General features: G+C 38.0%; 1 protein-coding gene and 1 pseudogene across 1 annotated transcript; both read right to left on the reverse strand.

Annotated features, from left to right (window-relative positions):
• Positions 1–208: 208 nt before the first annotated feature.
• On the reverse strand, positions 209–6329 carry LOC137737464 (nuclear transcription factor Y subunit C-3). Its single transcript, XM_068476951.2, has 4 exons — positions 6214–6329; positions 6021–6074; positions 2598–4850; positions 209–619 (listed from the first exon to the last, which is right to left on the reverse strand). The coding sequence occupies exon 3, from the start codon at positions 4811–4813 to the stop codon at positions 4058–4060; it is 756 nt and encodes a 251-aa protein (XP_068333052.2). The 5' UTR covers positions 4814–4850; positions 6021–6074; positions 6214–6329; the 3' UTR covers positions 209–619; positions 2598–4057.
• A 7337-nt stretch (positions 6330–13666) lies between these two features.
• LOC148691902 (secreted RxLR effector protein 161-like) lies at positions 13667–15412 on the reverse strand (annotated as a pseudogene).
• Positions 15413–20020: the final 4608 nt, after the last annotated feature.

A 20020-nucleotide genomic window follows, 5' to 3' on the forward strand; every position in this document is an offset into this window, starting at 1 on the left:
CATGTCATAAAAGTAGAGAGAATGATATATTTATCCGTGTTCCTCCACTTATTTTATGACACCTGAAGTACCCACTTAAATACTGGCTCCTAGAAAAATTACCGGCACTTGGAAAAAGAAAATTGCCGGCACTTTGAAAAAAAAATAGCGGCACGTTGAAAATTTCTCGGCTAATTGGGCTTTGGCATTAAGATGGAAAGGGAGAGGCTTCGCTAACAAACGCATTTTCTTTCTTTTGATTTCTACAACAATGCATGAGGTTCAAATTCCACTTACCCACAACCCTCCTTGATTTAAAGAAAACTTACATGCTATCCTGGAGCCCTCTTATAAATACCATTCCCTTCCCTTATTCTGCAACTATGTCAAATACCTCACTTAAACATCTAGCCTTCACTTGCATGAATCATTTCGCGGAGTCTTGGTTTCTTCTGGCCAAAGAAATCGATCATACGCTGTTGTTTGCAGTAATACGGATGGCTCAAGAGTAACGCACATACTACATGACAAAGAACTTGAACCGCTGCAATCCTTCGCCTACCACATCCTCTGTCCAGTTTTTTTCCTCATGATCTGCCCCAACACATTTGCCACTAAACAGTCTGCCAGTAGAATACAACTGCACAAGAACAGCCAAAAACCGCGTGTGAGGATCCAATTAACATACATCATAATTTCATTTAAGACCACACTGCAATCTGGACATTTGTTAGCTTCAACACAAAGGTTTAAACTTTTTTTGTGATTGTGTGTGCACTTGTGTTTTCATCTTTTAGTAACCAGACTGAGGTGGGAGACTGCCGGTTCAGCTACAATTACAAGCAGAAAGTTTACTATCAGCACTTGAAATTTAAGACTTCAAAAACTACAGATTATTGGGGTAGCAGTAGCAGTGACAGATTCCTATCCCAGTGATGAGAATACAGTGCCATTAACATCGACATTTCTAAATCAATGATATAATTCATACAGACCTACTACCATTCCCAACGATATGAATACACAAGAGGAGAGGTCAGAGATGGCACATTCGACACAATAAACCCTAATGAAATGAGCATTACTTTTTTTCACTCTACACTGAATTCCAATTCCATGCTGTTGTAATGTGTATATCTTGATCTTAGCCAAAAAGCTAAGAAAGGTACGTTGTAATGTATCTATCATAAAGAAGTTTCATTGTCACACAATGGAGCTATATCTTCATCAACCTGAATTTTACTTGAAATCAGCCGATAAACAAGTTTTTCAAGAAGCCATTTGGAACCAAAAACTCATTGTTAACAACAGAACCAAAAAATAATGCGGTTAAGCCTCATAGCTCTAATTTCAACCATGATTACAAAGCAAAAAAAAGACATGAACTCACAACAAGTAATAGACATGAACTAGAAATAATATTCCATTCCCTCATTTCTTCTGCAACTTCATTAAGTGCTTCCCTTCAACATTAAGCCCTCTCTTGCATAAATCATCGTGTGGTCCTGTGGAGCCGTAGTTCAATTTCTTCTGACCAAAGAAATCATACACTGACACCTTCATGCCATTTACATATATGAATGGCTCAAGAATAGGGCACAAAGTAGATGACAAAGAATTCGAAACACTGTGATTCTTTGCCTACCAAAAATGCCATCCAGTTCTTTTTCAGTTTTTCCTCATGATCTGCCCCAACGCGTTTACCATTAAAACATTTGTGTAATACAACTAAATATATAACGACTCTAACAGTCTCTTTAAATAATATGTTTGTAAAACAGCATTAGAATTTAGAACAACCAAACACTGCATGTGCCCAGTTTGACATGCATCACAACTTTGGTTTAAGAAAACAATGCAATCATGTACATTTGTTAGCTTCAACCCAAAGGTTAAACATTTTTGTAACTATGATTTTGGATATTATGATAACCGGATTGAGATGGGAGTTCAGCTACAATTACAAGGGAGTATGAACATTAATCCGGCGAGAGAGACTCTTATCATGCAAAATATATATATACACAACTATAAACCACACTTTTTAAATTGAAGAGTTGTAAGAAACTACAGAGTATTGGGGTAGCAAATACAGTTGTTATCCTAGTGAAGAAAATATTACAGTGCCGTAAACATTGACATTTCTAAATCAATGATATTATTCATATACGTTACTAGAGAACCATGAGAATGCAACTTTACATAAACCCAAATGAAACGAGCATTGTTTTTTTTCTTCACTCTAAAAAAGAATGTTTGTGCCATGTCTTCATCAACCTCGAGTTTACTTGAAATTCAGGCGATAAGCAAGTTTTTCAGAAACCATATGGAACTCGAAACTCGTTGTTAACAACACATCCAGAAACTAAAGCGGTTAAGCCTCCAAATGCATAGCTCTAATTTCAACCATCCTCACAAAGCAAAAAAAGACATGAACTCACAATAAGTAGATGGGTGATTATCAACTGAAAAAAAACCACCGAACCAATTGCAAAGCACATCCCTTTATAGCTAGAATTCTTTCTTGTCACAATGTTTTATTAATTTTGGGGAAGAAACATGAATCCAAATCCATCATCAGCAGTAGTAATTCCATGAAATCAAGTTCAATTCCATACCTTTCGGAAGCACGACTGGACACAGCAATTCCATCATTCAGCAAAGAAACCTAGTTGCGCAGCGCAGTACAACTTCCGAATCCAATAAAAAAAGCAACAGAAACAGAATAAAGAAAAAGCAAGCAAGGGTTGTGGGGTTTAGGGTAATCAGTAATCGGTGTTTATTTATTTAGAAGTGGCGGGTGGAGCTGCTGGAGTCGGGTTGTTGTTGTTCTTGTTGTTCGGCGGGGGCGAAGGAGGAGGAGGACGCCGGATCAAAGTCGTCAACGGCAGATTGAGCTCTTTCGAGAAAGGGCCGGAAGCCAAGCTGCAGCGTCAAGTACCCAAACGCCAGCGCTCCGAGCACCACAACCCCCGATCTCATCGCATTCGAGTTCACTTTCACCCTCCCCTTCATTCTCTCTTCCTTCTTTCTTCCAGCCCCCACCAACAACCGCTACCAAAAGCTACGGCCTTTTCCTCCCTCCTGGCTCTGCTACAGATGTACAAAAAGCAGGAAACCAAGGAAAGGTATCGTGTGTGGTGGGGCCCAAAAGGCCCTCCGAATTTATTTATTTCACTCTAATTGTTGACATTATGTTTGAACGAGTGAAACTGAACATGAAATTTTAGTAGCTTACAGAATGCTATGTTCTGTTGCACTAACAGATAACTAACACAAACTTGTTTTGGTTATTTCAGCGTTGGTGTATTTCTATCATGGGCTCGCCAAAGGATCAGAGATGGGGATTTGAGTAGGAGGTTTTAACAGTCTAAGTATGTGTTCATAATTTTGGTTCTTCCCATGTTTGTATTTCTATCATAAGGCAGTACGCACTATAGACACACACACACAGAAGCACTACGATTCAAGGTATTCCTATGCACTTGTAAGCGAAAGATCTTAGGTTCGGCTCCCATGAATGACAAGTTCGACACTTAATTATGACTCAGCTTAAATCCCCATCCCCTTGATAATTATCTTTCAAACAAGGCGTGCTCCTTACACTAACATAATCTAGAATCTGCCTCGTAAACGAATAATACACCTTACGAGTGAGGTAAACACAACGTGTACGTGTACAAAGGTGGCTTGACACTACAAATGGAGGACCAGAACACCACAACTAGAAAAGGAATTTTTGTAGAAAAAGTAAAGCAGAATGAATAAAGTACCAGAATCTTTAAAGTGCCTGTGTTTTTGACCACTTTCCTCCTCAATTACCTCACTTTGTCAAGCTTTGGATTTACAAGCAGATCAAATTACATAAAAATCAGATTACTTACAGTACCAGAATCCACACCTTTTACAGAACCTTTCAATTTTCATGTACCAAACCCAAATATTTTGTAAGGACCGGAAATAGAGCAAACTATGTAACTATTGTATCCAAGATAAACACTTTAAATTGTACGCCTTCAATTACAAACAATGATGATATAGTCAAATTGGTCTTCCAATTTTTACTCCATTAACTCTTTTACTCAAGATCGTCGTGCGGATGCTGTTGTTGCTGTGGCCATGTTGGTTGAGCAATGTACGGATGTGTTTGCTGGCCATAGAGATTCTGATCCATCACAGGCCTTCCCACTATCATCGCCGGAGCACCAACCTGCGAAGCATGCTGAGGAGGCATGTAATAGTAAGGAAGACCATCAGATGGACCCCCAACTGGGGGATTCCCACCTCTTGGGATTGATGCAAGCACCTCGTCTTTCAAATCCTCTCTTGGGACGATATCAACTAGAAAGTCAAATATATCAGTCCTCGTAATTGCTGCTGCAATGTCGTTCTTTTGCAGTGTTCTTCTTTTGTTCTCCTCTGTGTGATTCCACGACCGCATTGTCAACTCTAGAATGAACATCTCACAGGCCCTAGCAAATATGACAGGAGCTTCGGCTGATATCATCCTCACATCCTCATCCGCCTTCATAATCTTCTTAATCCTGGCCAATGGCAAACTATGGTTTTTGAAATCATTAGTTTGATCAATTTCTTTATGCTGCTCTCCCCAAAATTTTTGGAGTTGTTGCTGCAGTTGCTGTTGTTGTTGCTGGTGGATGTGCTGATAAGCTAGCTGGTGTTGTGCAAGCTGAGAAGAGGCGGCAGGACCTGCTGGCTGAGTAGGAGATTGCATCATCCCAACTGATCCGTACGGGTTCACACCATATGATGCTTGAGCTGCAGTTCCCGCCACTCCCATAGTTGCTGGATGCCCATGTCCTTGCTGATCCATGTTGGCGTATGTTGGCAAAAAAGTTCCTTTCGTTCCCCTATGGTGAAGAGTACATAATAAACAATCAGTATGAACACTACTGTTACGAAGTTTTAGTCAGTTATGAAATTCAAGAATTAAATTTCCAAAACCCTAACAGAAAGTAGATAACGCAGAAACAACTCTGGGAGCTGGCTAACACCCATTTCAAAGGGTTGGTGACCAGCTGTGCCACAAAAAGTGGAAAATGACTTTTGCACGCCCATTTTCCCTTTACTTCCATCCCTGTATTCTCCTTTAATTTATTCAACCAAAAGGGCAAAAATAAACAGGGGGATGACTTCTCCAAATTAAACCACATACTAAAAATGTACAACCCATAAAACCTAAGCCCCGTCAGTTAATAGTATAAGGTCAAACTAAAGCTTCGACAATCAATACCAAAAATCTCTTCCACCTTAAATCAAACACTAGAAACCTTTAACCAAATTGCTCCCAAAAGGATATCTAGCATAACCGTACAAATCATTTGAGTACTCTTATGGTTTATACCAATCGATATTGTTCCAATTAGATATCAGACTTATCAACACTACCACTGCACCTTTTATCTCATTCAAATAGGCAAGTGATCTGATCAATAACTTGCCTCTAAAAATTGGACAACAACCATGAACTGCACTTGGCATGGTGTGTTAGCCTTTCACTCAAAAGTCAACACCACAGGCGATGAAAATCGCATCCAACCGTTCATACCCAAAAGCGTATGTGTCTCCCCCTTTCCCCAACCGAAGAACCAAAAACAACACAAAAGGTAGAAACCTTCTAACGAGTTGCATAACCTGCTTCCCGAGCGAAAAAGACCTGAGTCAACTCAAAGTCTCAATTCTCCGGTCACTACCTCACCAAGTCAGATTCTACAGCAACACCAACACCAACCCCAGAAAACATGCTCTTGGTTCTGACTTCACACAAACACATCCCCCCCCCCCCCCCCCCTCTCTCTCTTCTCCCTCTGTCTATTATACTTGCATATACCCCACAAACAGTAAATTCACCACACTCAAATCAAATCTAGGTTTCAGAAACCCTAAAACAATTCAAGAACAAATAATAAGACTAAATTTCACTATTTAAATACAAAATCTCAATTAATAACAATACAAAAACAATCATAAAAAAAATTATATAAGCCATGCATGAAAGTGAAAAACACAAAAATTGGTACCTTTGGCTCACTGCTCTGTTCCCCAATTCTCGGTTTTATCCAACCACCACAACCCTAAAACAAAACCCAAATAAATTAACGAAATTCATACACCAATTGAACTGAAGCTCAAGGCAAAAATAGAGGCCTGCAAACACTACAAAAGCAGAATTATTTAACCGAATATCTTGAAAAATAAATATAAAAATCCAACCTTTTGAAGTGAATTTCTAGGGTTTTTCTGGAAAAATGGATCAAATAAAACAGTAAGGGAAGAACGGTATGTGTGTGTGTGTGTGTGTGTGTGTTGGCCTTCCACTATAAAAAAGCGCCAGGTTTGATTCGTCGTCGCAACTATAACTTTAAAGTTTGACTTTTTTTCCTCTGACGATTTTGCCCTCCAAACTAATTAATTATAAATACAATAAAAATAAAAATATCTCCCTCCACTAATCAACTGCCTAATTTATATTTTTAATTAGTTTTAAAATCGAGATATTTTGCTTAGTAAATTGTTAATGGAGTGCCAAGGGTCAATGGGCCGCTAGACCGGTGTGACCCATTGCTGAAATATCTAAAATATCTAGCGTTACCTGCTTCCGAGTGGGCCATGGGCCATGGGCCATGGACACGACATCACCAACATAGTGGGACACGACACTAAAAACCTCCGTTGACTTCGCCCAATGCTCACGTCCCATGAGTCAATTTGTTGACCTATATATACCCACTTCCTTTTTCTGAAATTACAATGACTGATTCCACGTCAGAAAAGAAAATTATAGAAATAGGATTGGGCACGAGTCATTTTGACAAGACAATTTATGGCATTATTAACTGAGTAGGTGATCTACGATGATCAATGGTATTACTCTTCATTTGAAAGTGAGAGATCTTAGGTTCGAATCTCGTCAAAAACGAATTTGAGCCACATTATTGCTAGTTTATTATAAGGTTAAACTCATCCTTCTCTCTTAGTATAAATATCGTTTGTTCAAAAAAAAAAAAAATTGTAAGGAAGGAGAGAGGACTCATGCACATGCATGATTGCTTCATGTAAAACATTTTGTACTTTTTATGTGCTGTATTTGTTGCGGGCTGCATACCAGTTGGAAGAAAAAACCTTTTTAGGATAAAATTCTATATTAAGTCAGAAGACTCTCAAAGGATAGATATATAGTGCATTATTTTGAGAGTGTGATTTCTTGCGCACACCAATTTCTGGATTGTAGGAACTTCATAAATATAACAAATTGGCTAAATATTTGTTGGATCAGGTTCCCGTATCTTGCGGAACAAGAATGGTCAATCTCAACGAAGTCGTTCAACCCATGACCAGACTTTTGAAGTATCTGTATTCCGATTTGCTTTCCCTGAAAAATCATGGTCCCACATTCGAACAACGCCATACTGAGAAGAAATTGACTAAGAAGATAGTCCTTTCATCCAACCATTAACTACTTTGTTACCCAACGCCCAACGGAATAAAAAAAATCAGGAGATCATGTAGCAGAACGCTGCTGCGCAGTGGAAAGTGATCACTATCTGAAAGGGAGAACGGAGGTCTAACTCTCTCCATTCACCGCTAGTCTCCAAAAAGATCAACCTCACAAGGCAATTGCCATGATCCAATTTAATCAAGTTACAACTATTCGAACAAACGTCCACCTATTCGGACTAGTACAAATAACATCGTCCTTAGATGAGGAGTTTTTATATATAGCACTGTGGGTGTGAAAATTGAAGGATCAATGCATCCTAAAAACTAGCCATTTTCCATGCATCTTAAAAGCAAGGGAGTGGGGCTAAAATAAAGCAACATGAATCAGCCACTACTAAGGAACATGGAGTGAGATAATGGGACTTGGAGTCCAAGCTTTTTATGCTTATAGGCCTAGAATCCCATCAGAGCAGTGGCGAAGCCACGTGAGGGCCAAGAGTGGTGGCTGTCCCTCCCATTGCCGGAAAATGGGATTGGAGATCTGCAAAAATTGGTGTCTGGGACTAATTTTGCTGCACAGCAGCAGAGTTGATTCAATTGTTTTTTTTTTTTAAACCTCCAGGCCAAAATGACGTCGTTTTGGTCCTGTTAAAAAGATTTTAAAAAAAATAAAACGAAACAGCACCGTTTCGTATATGTTAGAAGAAAAAAAAAATATAGGGTTCCTAACTTCTGTTCAGACTTCTCTGTTCCCCGTTCCCTTCAGTCTCTCTCTCTATCCCTTTTTTTTTTTTTTTTTTCTTTTCAACCTTCCACTCAGCAGCAATTAATTGACTTATTGATTGATTAATTAATTGAATTATTACATAATTGATTCATATGATTAGTTGTAGTGAATTTCTATTTATTGAATAATTTGTATGCTTATTGGTATTAATTAATTGAATTGTTGGTTGGATTAGTTAATATGCATATTACATTCACGATATGGACCTCATGAATCTTTCAATTCAACTTGACAATTACATTCACGATATGACGATGCATAGTGAGTTTTCATCATTGAGAGGAATGGGTGATCTTGCAAAGGAGTTGGTGAAGACCGGGAGGTATGCAAACTATATGTTAGTGTATAAGCTTTTTACGTTGACTTTGGTGTTACTTGTTGCAACCGCTTCGGTGGAGAGAGTTTTTTTTGCTATAAAGATTATGAAAACACCATTGCGTAACAAAATGGAAGATCAATAGTTGAGTGATATCATGCTTGTTTGCATTGAGACAGATGTATTTGCTTTTATTGATAATGAGCCTATTATGAGACGTTTTCATAATATGAAACCTTATCGGTAATAATTGTAATTTGTTTGTATTGATAAATTACAGAAGACATTACTATATAAAAGGATTTGATTGTTGCTATTCTTTTAAACCTTGCACTCTTTTAACTTCGCCTCTTCTCCCGTCAATTCCTGGCTTCGCATCTTTCTGTCCTTGGGTAACTTGCGGCTTTACTTGGATGATCCTAACTTGGGGTGAACTTTCAATATTTTTAGATGGTTCTCCCTCTTTTTTGTTTGTATACGGTAGTTAAAGGCAAAACTCATCCGAATTGGAGCATAAAAACACACACAAAGAGATAAAACGAAACCAAATTAGAAGAAACAGAAAGCAACAAAACCATAACTCAGCAGCACAAAATGACCTCAAGGTCGAATGCAGCTAAAATCAGAAGAAAAGTAGGTAAATATCCACCAACTTGTCAATGATACCGATGTCTGCTGCACGTTAAACAAACAATGTCATGCTTTAAAAACTCTACCATATACTTAAAAATAACGAAAATCATACCGAAGCTTTAAAGTTGGATGCAGCTTAAATCAGGAAATGCAGATGTTAAAGAAAACTCTATCCAAATCCCAAACGAATGGTATCTGAGTATAGTCGAACATGACAAGCATGTTTGAAACCTGCTTCTACAATCTAGGCACAATAACTTTCCATCTGATCAATAACTCATGCGAGGCGGGGGGAGGGGTGGGGGGATGGGTAACCAAGATAACCAAGATAACAACATAACGAAACTTATTGCAACACCTAAAGCACTGGAGATTAGAAAACGCCCTTGGTTGGATTAGATTAGCAACCAGTCCAAATATAGAGTGGAAATTAGAACACCATCCAGAGAAGCGAAGATTAATAAGGGAAAAGCTTGTTGCTTAGCCTAATTAGTTCCTTAGAAACGCAAAGACCAGTTATCTTGGTTTTCTTTCCCATTTCCTTTGCAATGATGTTTGAATAAACGAGCAGCAAGAGTATTCTTACCTTGAACACCATGGTAAGCTTCCGGGAGAGGCTTTTCTTCTCCCTGCTTCCTCAGGCGATTGTTTGTTGGCCCCTAAATTTAGACGAGGGTGATCTAGACCATTTGGAATGTTTGATGTTGCAGGTGAAAAGTAGACCTCTTCTGTTCCCTGGTTTTCTGGCTGCTGTTCGACTAATGTTTTTGAGAAGAAACATTTCAGAGATAAGAAACCAGGAAGAAAGAAAGGAGAACAACGATTAATAGATAAATGTGAATTAATCTCAGCGTATCCCCAACAGACATTCCATTACATTCGGGTTCAACAGTTTCTCGATTAGTAGTAGGTACAGAAACAGGCACGAGATTCAAATGCTCTAATATCTACACCCTGAGGCGCCCGGGTTATGACGCATGAATTTACCACAAAGCTCATGACTAGCTATGACACAGAAAATAAATTACGACGTGACTTGTTGAAGACGCATGAACTTACCACAAAGCTCATGAACACATGCGTGTACATATGAAGATCAATAAATATTGGAAGAAATGAAAGTGAAAACTGCATCTGAATAGAAAGAAATAAGAAAATCTTGAAAGAAAGCACGATTTTTTGTTCTTTATTTTCAAAATTTGAACAAACAAGATCATATATAAACTGTTAGATTAAATAGACGGACAATCAGCAGTTGGTGCACACGGCGCAGCTACATCAATTCCCGATCAATTCCAGGTACCGGTACCAATGAGCTGTGAGTCGAGCGCCAGCGTCAGCTGCCTCAGAAAGAGCAACATCAGGGGTTGCTTCAGGATTAGAAGCAAGTATACAGGCCCAGGTGTCCCGTCTCATTTTTTCCGCATAGACCTCATAACAGTCCGGGGAGCAGCTGTTGTAATAAGTGTAAAAACCACGGCGCAACTCGCAGCAGACATCACAGAAGCAGAAAGGACCTTTATTTTGGCTGCGGCAGTTTGAATCATCGCTTATATCCAGTGGCTCGGTAAACAACCCCTTCTTGAGGGCCTCTTCGGCCTATCGGATGGCAGCGCAGTTGTTAAGCTGGCAGAACCACTCAGAGGCGGTCATGTCGAGCCTGAAGTAGTCTAAAGGTGGAGGTGGAGGCGGAGGCGGAGGCGAGGTGGCGGCGGAGGCAACTACATGTGCTACTGCTTGTGGTTGTGCTACAATTTCCTCCTTTTTCTGAAGAGCCAACAATTTCCTTGCGACCAGATCCCCATCGTCATCAACATATTCAATTAGTTTTTCTTCTTCATCTGGCTGATGATCGATATCAACTTGTGATCTAATGGCCAGCCTCTTTGCATCTTCAAAACCAAGATCATCAATTTTTTTTTTCCTACTAGTTTTCTTATGTTGGCAGCCCCCCGACTTTGTACATAATGTGAAAAGAAAACCCAACAACTAATCTAACAAGGAGTCCAACTCCCAACTAAAATTGGAAGGAAACCCAGAAATCTACTCCTAAATAGCAACTTTGGAAGCCCATCAAAGCTTTTGGGCTCGTTTCCTAGAAAAGATTTAAATAGTGGAGTGGAGGTATCATCCTCATGGGGTACCCAACTGAATTGCCTTTTTCACCGCCTCATACATCCAACGACTTAACAATGTCCACCTTCACGTTCTACTACTAGTTCAACTTCAAGAGAAAGAGGCCGAGGTTCTACAAGGGAGGAGGCCTGTATAAGCCTAAGGGGTTCAATTTTTGGTTTGGCATTTTCAATTTGGTTACCAAACCAGAAGCAACCCTACTCCCACCAGACATTAATAATAAGAACGCGACTTCTGCACAATATGAAACATTAGCGTATATTTGACCCCGGGTCAAACAATATCCCTTACGGGTATATAAGCATCTTTATTAAAATCATTTTAAAAAGCAAATTTATGATTTAGCCAAGTTGGCTCGAACATTGTGTTTTTCTTCTATGCTTGAGTTTGAATTTCTCTCATCGTAATTTAGATAAATTAAGATTGAATGTCAATTTTAAACATGTTCTATGCAAAGAACTGATAAAGACAAAACAAAATAGAAAAATAGCAAACACACAAGAATTAGCTTTACAAGGGGAAAAACCTCAGAGAGAAAAACCCTTGGGCAAGATTGCCAACCATAATCCACTAAGGAAAAGATGAAGACGTTACAAGATTCATACGAAACCCAGGTCCACAAACTAGCGAGCCTTGTCCTCTCAATCTTGAACGTCTGATGCACACATCATGGTTGCACACAGTTGGATTTGAATGAAGTGCAGAACAACTTCCTTTGCTCGCTCAAATGCAATACGGATATTCTGCGTTGCAAAAGATGTCCTCCCTTGAGTATGAAGGACCTATTAAATAGGTGACCTTACACACTTTTCTTGGAGTAGAAAGTCCTTCCTCAATTAATCTTCACGTCTAATTCCTTTATTTTATCCAATAATTAGTTGATGTGATTGCCATCATCTTTGACTGACTAATCTAGTCCTAAAAGGCTGGACTAATAAAACTAATTGACATGAGATCTTGTATGATAATTGCAAGATAAATTACATACTCAATTAAATATAAATTACAATTTGTCTAGAAAATAAGCTTAATTAAATCACATTTACAATCTCCTCCTTTGGCATTTTCTAGACAAAAACCCACGATAAACCAAGCCAAAAATGCTGTCATGTGATTTTGCTCAGCCACTGTAGTCCTACATCTGCATGTTTACATTAAGAGAAATATTAGATCAGAGTAATATGCATTAGAACAAATGACTCCCCCTGAATCCATCAGTTTCATATATAAATTCAAAATCAGAGTAGTATGCATTAGACCAAATGACTCCCCCTAAACAACTAAATAAACTACTCCCCCTTTTTTGTCCAGAAAAAAGCCAAAGTATAAAAGAAAATAAAAAGCTAAGGAATTGGAGTATTAGGTCCATATGGTGCAACATGAGAGATAACAATGCTCAGAGGCAGCGGGAAGTACACACATTTGTAAAATCAAGTGCAAGAAAAACACTAAAGAGCCAAATGAGCCAATATCAACACAATCAGGGGAAGAAACCTGGTTTTAGAACATACTAGGGAATTCAACCAGTGTAAGAAGTGTTGATCATAATTCCAAAAACAAGAGTCAAACATGATATGAGTTATCAATCACACATTATGAAATGCAGATCCTACCCCTTGATCATCAAAAAGTGAGTTTCAAGCAGAGCCTTTTTAGTTAGAGAATGAGAAACAAATGTGAACATGACTTACATAAACTCTTGAGTGTTATTGTATAATGGTGGCATTCAAAATAGGTGAGACTCCACATCAGGCTATAAAAATGTATATATATTATTTGCACAAAATTAATTGGACGAATATTGACTATTAACTGGAAAGGGGCGAGAGGAGATGCAAGCATCTATCAACTCCTTCAAAAATGAGAGAGGACCAACCCACGCAGTGCATCATCTCTTTTAATGGTGGCTTTCACTCTAGTGTGAGGGGTAGCCCTTCCCATATAGTTTAGAAGACTGTCAAATTTTACACAGGCGTCTTCTTTATGGAGCTTTCACACCCATACAAAGGTAGCTTTTTCCATTGTGTTCCCAAATTTGCACACTTTTCACGTTATATTATAATGGAAATGAGCAAGAGTGGATGGGTCTCACAATATTAACTGAGTTACAAAAAAAATTGAGAGTTGAGATAAGAAGAACCAAGAGAAATAGTATTTCAGGTCGACATTTATTTAAAATTGGAAGCCAATCTCAGTTCAAGAAAATTTCACCAGATTTGATCATGGATGGAATGTTACAAGCAAAACCTATTATACATGCAAGCAAATTATGATTATGTAGAACACACTCCTATTCGATATTAAAACTTAAAACAACCGAAAATGCAAAACACACATTCCTATTCTACATGCAAGCACACTATGATTATGCAAAAAGAAAACTCAAGAGTTAAAGGAATTAATTCTTAACAGAACATACAACAATTGATTTCCGAAGTTGTTCAAATCTATTACTATCAAGGGCCTTGGTAAAGATATCGGCTAGTTGCTTATTGGTGGGTACGTACTCAAGTGCAAGTATATCATCTTCAACTAAGTCATGAATGAAACGATGACGGATATCTATGTGCTTAGTGCATGAGTGTTTAACTAGAATTTTCAAGATGTTTATGGCACTTTGATATATCACATAAAATGATTAACTTCCCTTGTACCAAACCGTAGTCACAAAGCATTTGTTTCGTCCACAACACTTGTGTGCAACAACTTCCAGTGGCAATGTACTTAGGTTTTGCTATGGAGAGAGAGAGAGACACAATTCTGCTTCTTGCTATACCAAGCAACCAGATTGTTGCCAAGATAGAAACAACCACCAGATGTGCTATTCCGATCATCGATGTTACCTGCCCAATTTGCGTCCGAATATTCTGCAATTTCAACATTTGACTCAAATGAGTAGTAAATCCCATAATTCAATGTTCCATTCACATATTGCATTTTCGTTTAACAACAGTCAAATGAGATTGTTTTGCACATGATTGAAAACGAGCACAAACACCAACACTAAATGAAATATCAGGACGACTTGCAGTAAAATAAAGTAAACTCCCCATCATTTTTCAATACAGAGTATGATCAACATTTGGTCTAGATTCATCTTTGTGAAGTTTATCGGTGGTACTCATTGGATTTCGCACAGGTTTGGTTGCTTCAAGTCCAAACTTTTTGACTAAATCTTTTGCATACTTGGTTTGTGAAAGAAACATGCCATTCTTCATTTGTTGTACCTGCAAACCCAGAAAATAATTCAATTCACCACACATACTCATTTCAAACTCATTTTGCATAACATAAGTGAACTCAACAACCAAACTTTCAGAAGTAGAACCAAAAACAATATCATCTACATAAACTTATGCAACAGTTAAATCAATTTTAACCAGTTTGACAAACAAGGTTTTGTCAATTGCACCCTTGGTGTATCATTTTCGAAGAGCCTGTTTCAGTCCGTACAGAGCCTTTTTTAGTCTATACACGTGGTTAGGATGGAAAGGATCTTTGAAGTCTGCAGGCTGTTCAACATATACTTCCTCTTTGAGGAAGCCATTAAGGAATGCACTCTTGACATCCATTTGATACAAACTGAAGGTGATAGGCCACAGCTAGCAGTAATCTCATTGATTCCAAATGCGCCATCGGAGCAAATGTTTCATCAAAATCAAGCCCTTCAACTTATGTGTAGCCTTGTGCAACGAGCCTTGCTTTGTTTCTGACTACATTCTCTTTCTCATCTGTCTTATTTCTAAAGATCTATTTGGTACCAATTATATTGGTGTCTTTTGGATGAGGGACAAGGTAACAAACATCTTTACGAGTGAACTGATTAAGTTCCTCTTACATGGCAGTTATCCAATCATCATCCACAATTGCTTCATTGACATTTTTGAGTTCAAGTAAAGACACATAGCACACAAAACTGATCTTTTCGGCCACTTGTCGCCTAGTCTTCATCATCTAAAGAACCAATGATATTAGTGGACTTTTGATCCCTTTGAACTTGTTTTGCACTAGTTTGGAGTGATTGAGATGAAGTGTCTTGAACATCATTAAGAGCTGCATTAACTGCTTCTCTTGTATGAGTTGAATCATGATTAGGCCCATCATCTAAGGCCTAGAGTCAAGCCCAGATACCCATCTCGAGACAATATGACAGCTCCCCTTTTAATACAACGGCTAGGTGCTTACAAGAGAAGTGATAACCGATGGAAATCCACCTACTCTTGGCCCAAAAGCACTTTCTGAATGGCAGAACATGTAAAAATGCTGATGACTCACTACCCTTCAATTACTTTCGGGCAAGAGCAGAAACTGTATAGTCGGGGTAATTCGTCTATAAAAGGAGGAAGAGGCCCCAGAGACTAGGATACTCAACTAATCAAACAAACAAACACACAACTTGCTTCTCAGTCCAGCAAATACCCAGAAAGCTGTGATTTGTCCAAATTATGTACCCTTTTAGCCTTAGACTCCTCTTAAAAAGGCATCTTTTGTCTAGTGTAAAAGCTTTGCTACCTTTCCTAAATGCTATAGTATCGATTCTTTTATGTAAACTTGTTCACAACTCATCCTGCTTTAGTACTTAACCCCTTGTAACTACAAAGAGAAGAGACCGCAAGACATTTAAACCTTGCCCGACAAGGTGAAATCTTGCCCAACTCTTTGTTTTGTCTTTAAGTTAATAGATCTGGTGTTATGATGTATTCCCCAGTATATATTCAAGTCATTTCTAGTGTTTTGATGAACTAAAGTTCCATCAGTTCTCAGATCTGGTTCACTTAGTGGTTTTACTATCATAAGAAGACTAAATGTGAATTAAACCGATGACTTAATCAGATTTAGACCTACACCCTTTAAGCATACAAGATAAACAACCAAAAGTCCTTGATCTCAAGGCATTGAAAAGAACTTAATATAGACTTAACCCATCTACGATATTCCTTTGATAACAAGAAGTCAGAATAACTTGAGGAGTAAGTAATCGGCTTAAATACACTTGTTAGGCATCTGCCATACCGAGATGGCAGTGGCACGCCTAAGCACTTAGTTGGTTTTTATTGTGAGCCTTAAGGCCTACACCTAGGGCCCCACAAAGGCACCTTTCAGAACTAACTTTGTCATCTTCTTGCAGCATCTCAACAAGAAGGAGCCTGACAACCAACCAAGGTGCCAACTCCTCGGGGAGCTATGTGCTCAAGCCAGGGACCCCTCCTAGCGAGATTTCCTGCTCGAACAGGCAAGATTGCCAACAATAATCCACTAAGGAAAAGATGAAGACTTTACAAGATTCATACGAGACCTAGGTACACAACCTAGTGAGCCTTGTCCTCTCAATCTTGAACGTATGATGCACACAGCAGGGTTGCACACAATTGGATTTGAATGATGTGCAGAACAGCTTCCTTTGCTCACTGAAATGCAATATGGATATTTTTGCGTTGCAAAAGATGTCTTCCTTTGAGTGTGAATGACCTATTTATAGGTGACCTTACACACTTTTCTTGGACTAGAAAGTCCTTCCTCAATTAATATTCACGTCCAATCCCTTTATTTTCTCCAACGATCAATTGATGTGATTGCCATCATCTTTGACCGGCCAATCTAATCCTAACAGGCTAGACTAATAAAACAAATTGACATGAGATCTTGCATGATAATTACAAGATCAATTACATACTCAATTAAATATAAATTACAATTTATCTAGAAAATAAGCCAAATTAAATCACATTTACAAAATTGAACTCCTTGAAAAATAGAACCAGTATGTCTCAATAACGTTTTGACCCAGACAATGAATATGGCATTTTCTTGATCTTCCAACACCATATCTCTGAACGCATCAAGTACATCGTAGTATATAATTTGGGTCCCAACTCTTCCAACCACAAACGCTTGTCCGGACAGCAAAGTGAGCAAATCCGGCATGGTGAAACGGTTTGAGAACAAAAGGGTAATTAAATTTTACTGAGAAATAAAGGAATTTCTTGAAATCTGACTGAAAGAATCGGTAGGGTTTGAGAAGATTCAGAAGAAGAAACATGAATTGCAGAGAAATGCCTGAGTCGAATGGATTTCTGCTTTTAAACACAAAAAGTGGGAGTACTCTTTGGTTTTCACCATTCCAAAAGGGCCAAAACGTTTACATCCCATGTCGTTTCGGAAGAGAACGTTCCCATCTTCTAATACTTGAAATGAGAAGTGCAGGTTTGCTACATGTAAAACTTACCAAATTTTTTTTTTCCTTCTTCTAACAATGTCTTCATGTAAACATTTATCGTGAAATGTCGATACCAATCATTACATGGTTTATCCAATTCGGTTCGGCTAATTATTGAGGATTGGTTTGTGATTGTGGTGCTATAAAAAAAAGGAGCTTATTTAAAAAATCTGGAACATCAAATGTGTTTGGTAAAACAAATAAAAAGTTTTTTCTTTTCTTTAAACTGATGTCAATGACAATTGAAAAACAGAAGTAGGGTCTACAATGTTTCTAAAAACAATGTTTTTTTTTTTCAAAGCATATTAGTGCCCAATTAAAGAAATTTTCAAATGGCAACTATAATTGACGTATTATGTATTAGCAGGACTTTATATTATTTTCTGGAATATATTTTAATTTTATTAATTCTAGATTTTACTTAAACTAATTACGAAGTTTGAATTTTGATTATTGATCAATGGAAAATTCGTAGACCTTACGAAGTCACACTATGTATAATATATTAGTACTCATTGCTGGGAACCTGTGGGCGCAAGCGGAACGAGATTTGGTTTTAGAACAAAGTTTTTACGGGACTTTAAAGTCAAGGGTATTATTGGTAAAATCCCTCCATTTCTAGATAAATCTAGTGGTTATTTGGGTTCATTGGGGTCCACGCCCCTCTTTGGTTCCGGGTTCTCTCTTGGCTCGGGGGGAAGGGGGAAAGAAACCCTCACTCTCTTTCGTAGAACTCTCTCTGTTTCTACTCCCACATTATCTCATCAACTCCAAGTCTCAAGGAGGGGAGGAATCGAAAATCTCAGAGCATGATCAGAGCAATGGGAATCAAGGGAGTTGTATGGGCTTGCAAAATGGTGATTCTTCAACCTCAAGCTGCTGGAATGGGGCCAATGGGTGGCCTGACCTTGCCATTTATACCCCAGGTTCAAGTTTTAGTAAAAATATGAAATATATGATTATGCTTTTAATGTATTTTTCTTAATCATAATTTGGTAATTATGATGAAAAGTGGAGCTGAATTATGACTATAATAGGCTTATTTGATAAGCTAAAAGCACATTCCAAAAGTTTGTAATTTCTGATGCTTTAAAGGGTTTGAGAAAAATACCATAGAGCCATCATACCAATAGCATTCCAATATGTAATGATATCTATTTTCTCTTCTTTTGTTTGTTCTTTTGTTGTACCTGGTAATATAGCCTCTAATAGTATTGATTTTGCGAATGTTCCTGCTAGAGAGACTATATTGTGTAATCACACATGCAATGAAAGAATTAGAGACAAAGATATATTCGGTTGCACTCAACATTTATATGGGAGGCTCTTTTATTAAGGGATGCATGACTTTCTTTTAACTGTCACTCTTATAATATTATGGTTGTAATTTTACAAAATCATACCATGTGCTAGTTGTAATAATTGTGCTAAGAGTCTGTTGCCTTCTTTGATTTGGTGTGTATGTTCTGTGATGGTGTGACATATATGTATGGTTTCTGTATGCATGTATGGTTTTTTTAGATTGTTACTGTTGGATTTAGACATTTTTGTTGGCAATGGATTTGTTTCTTATGGATATAAATTTTGTAAGCATATATGGTAATTGTTATATGTATTGATTATCTAATTAAGATCTCATTGGTTTAACATTATCAAAACTTTTGCATATGTTTGAAGTTGAACGAATACTTATATATACATGTAAAATTTGAAAGGAATGGAATTGTTTTCTTGTTTGGTATATCCATGATGGGTGATCACCGCTTGCACAATTAGACCATGCTTATGGTTCTGCTTGGTTTATCCGCATTGGGGGACCATACACATTCTAGAAGTGATCATGTTTGGTATATCCACGATAGGTGATCACTACTTAGAGCTATAGGATACAGTCCCACTTGGTATATCCGCGATGGGGGACTGTACATATGTTAGGGGTGATCATACTTGGTATATCCACGATGGGTGATCACTGCCTACATTATTAGACTATGCCTATGGTTCTGCTTGGTTTATCAGCAATGGGTGATCACGACCTAGAGTTAGGATGTTGTCCTGCTTGGTATATCCGCAATGAGGGACCGTACGTATTTCAGGGGTGATCATGCTTGGTATATCCGCGATGGGTGATCAGTACCTGGACGGGTAGATTACGCCTATGGTTCTACTTGGTATATCCGCAATGGGGGACCATATGCATTCTAGGGGTTATGAGGATTAGTTGTACTTGGTACATTTTGGTAGGTGCCATATTTTAGTTGGATTCCGTTGAGTGGTCCGGAATCCTTACTTTTGCTCATTTCCATAAGGTTAGTTTGGAACTCTAGATTCGAGTGAATGGGAATTACCCACATTAGACCTTGTGAATATAAATTTGATTTACCATGTTATTACTCATAATCCAAATAGGGAATTATGTTGAGTTTTTTAATTAAATTTGTGAAATGATATGTTATCTCATTGATTAATTAATGTGGTTAAATGTTAATAT

Source organism: Pyrus communis, chromosome 13 (assembly GCF_041283825.1).
Source record: "Pyrus communis isolate YQ-2024b chromosome 13, ASM4128382v1, whole genome shotgun sequence".
In the NCBI taxonomy this organism is placed as follows: domain Eukaryota; kingdom Viridiplantae; phylum Streptophyta; class Magnoliopsida; order Rosales; family Rosaceae; genus Pyrus; species Pyrus communis.

Excerpts from the sequence above, each read along its gene's own strand:
- LOC137737464 (XM_068476951.2), bottom strand. The coding sequence starts at position 4,813 with ATGGATCAGCAAGGACATGGGCATCCAGCAACTATGGGAGTGGCGGGA.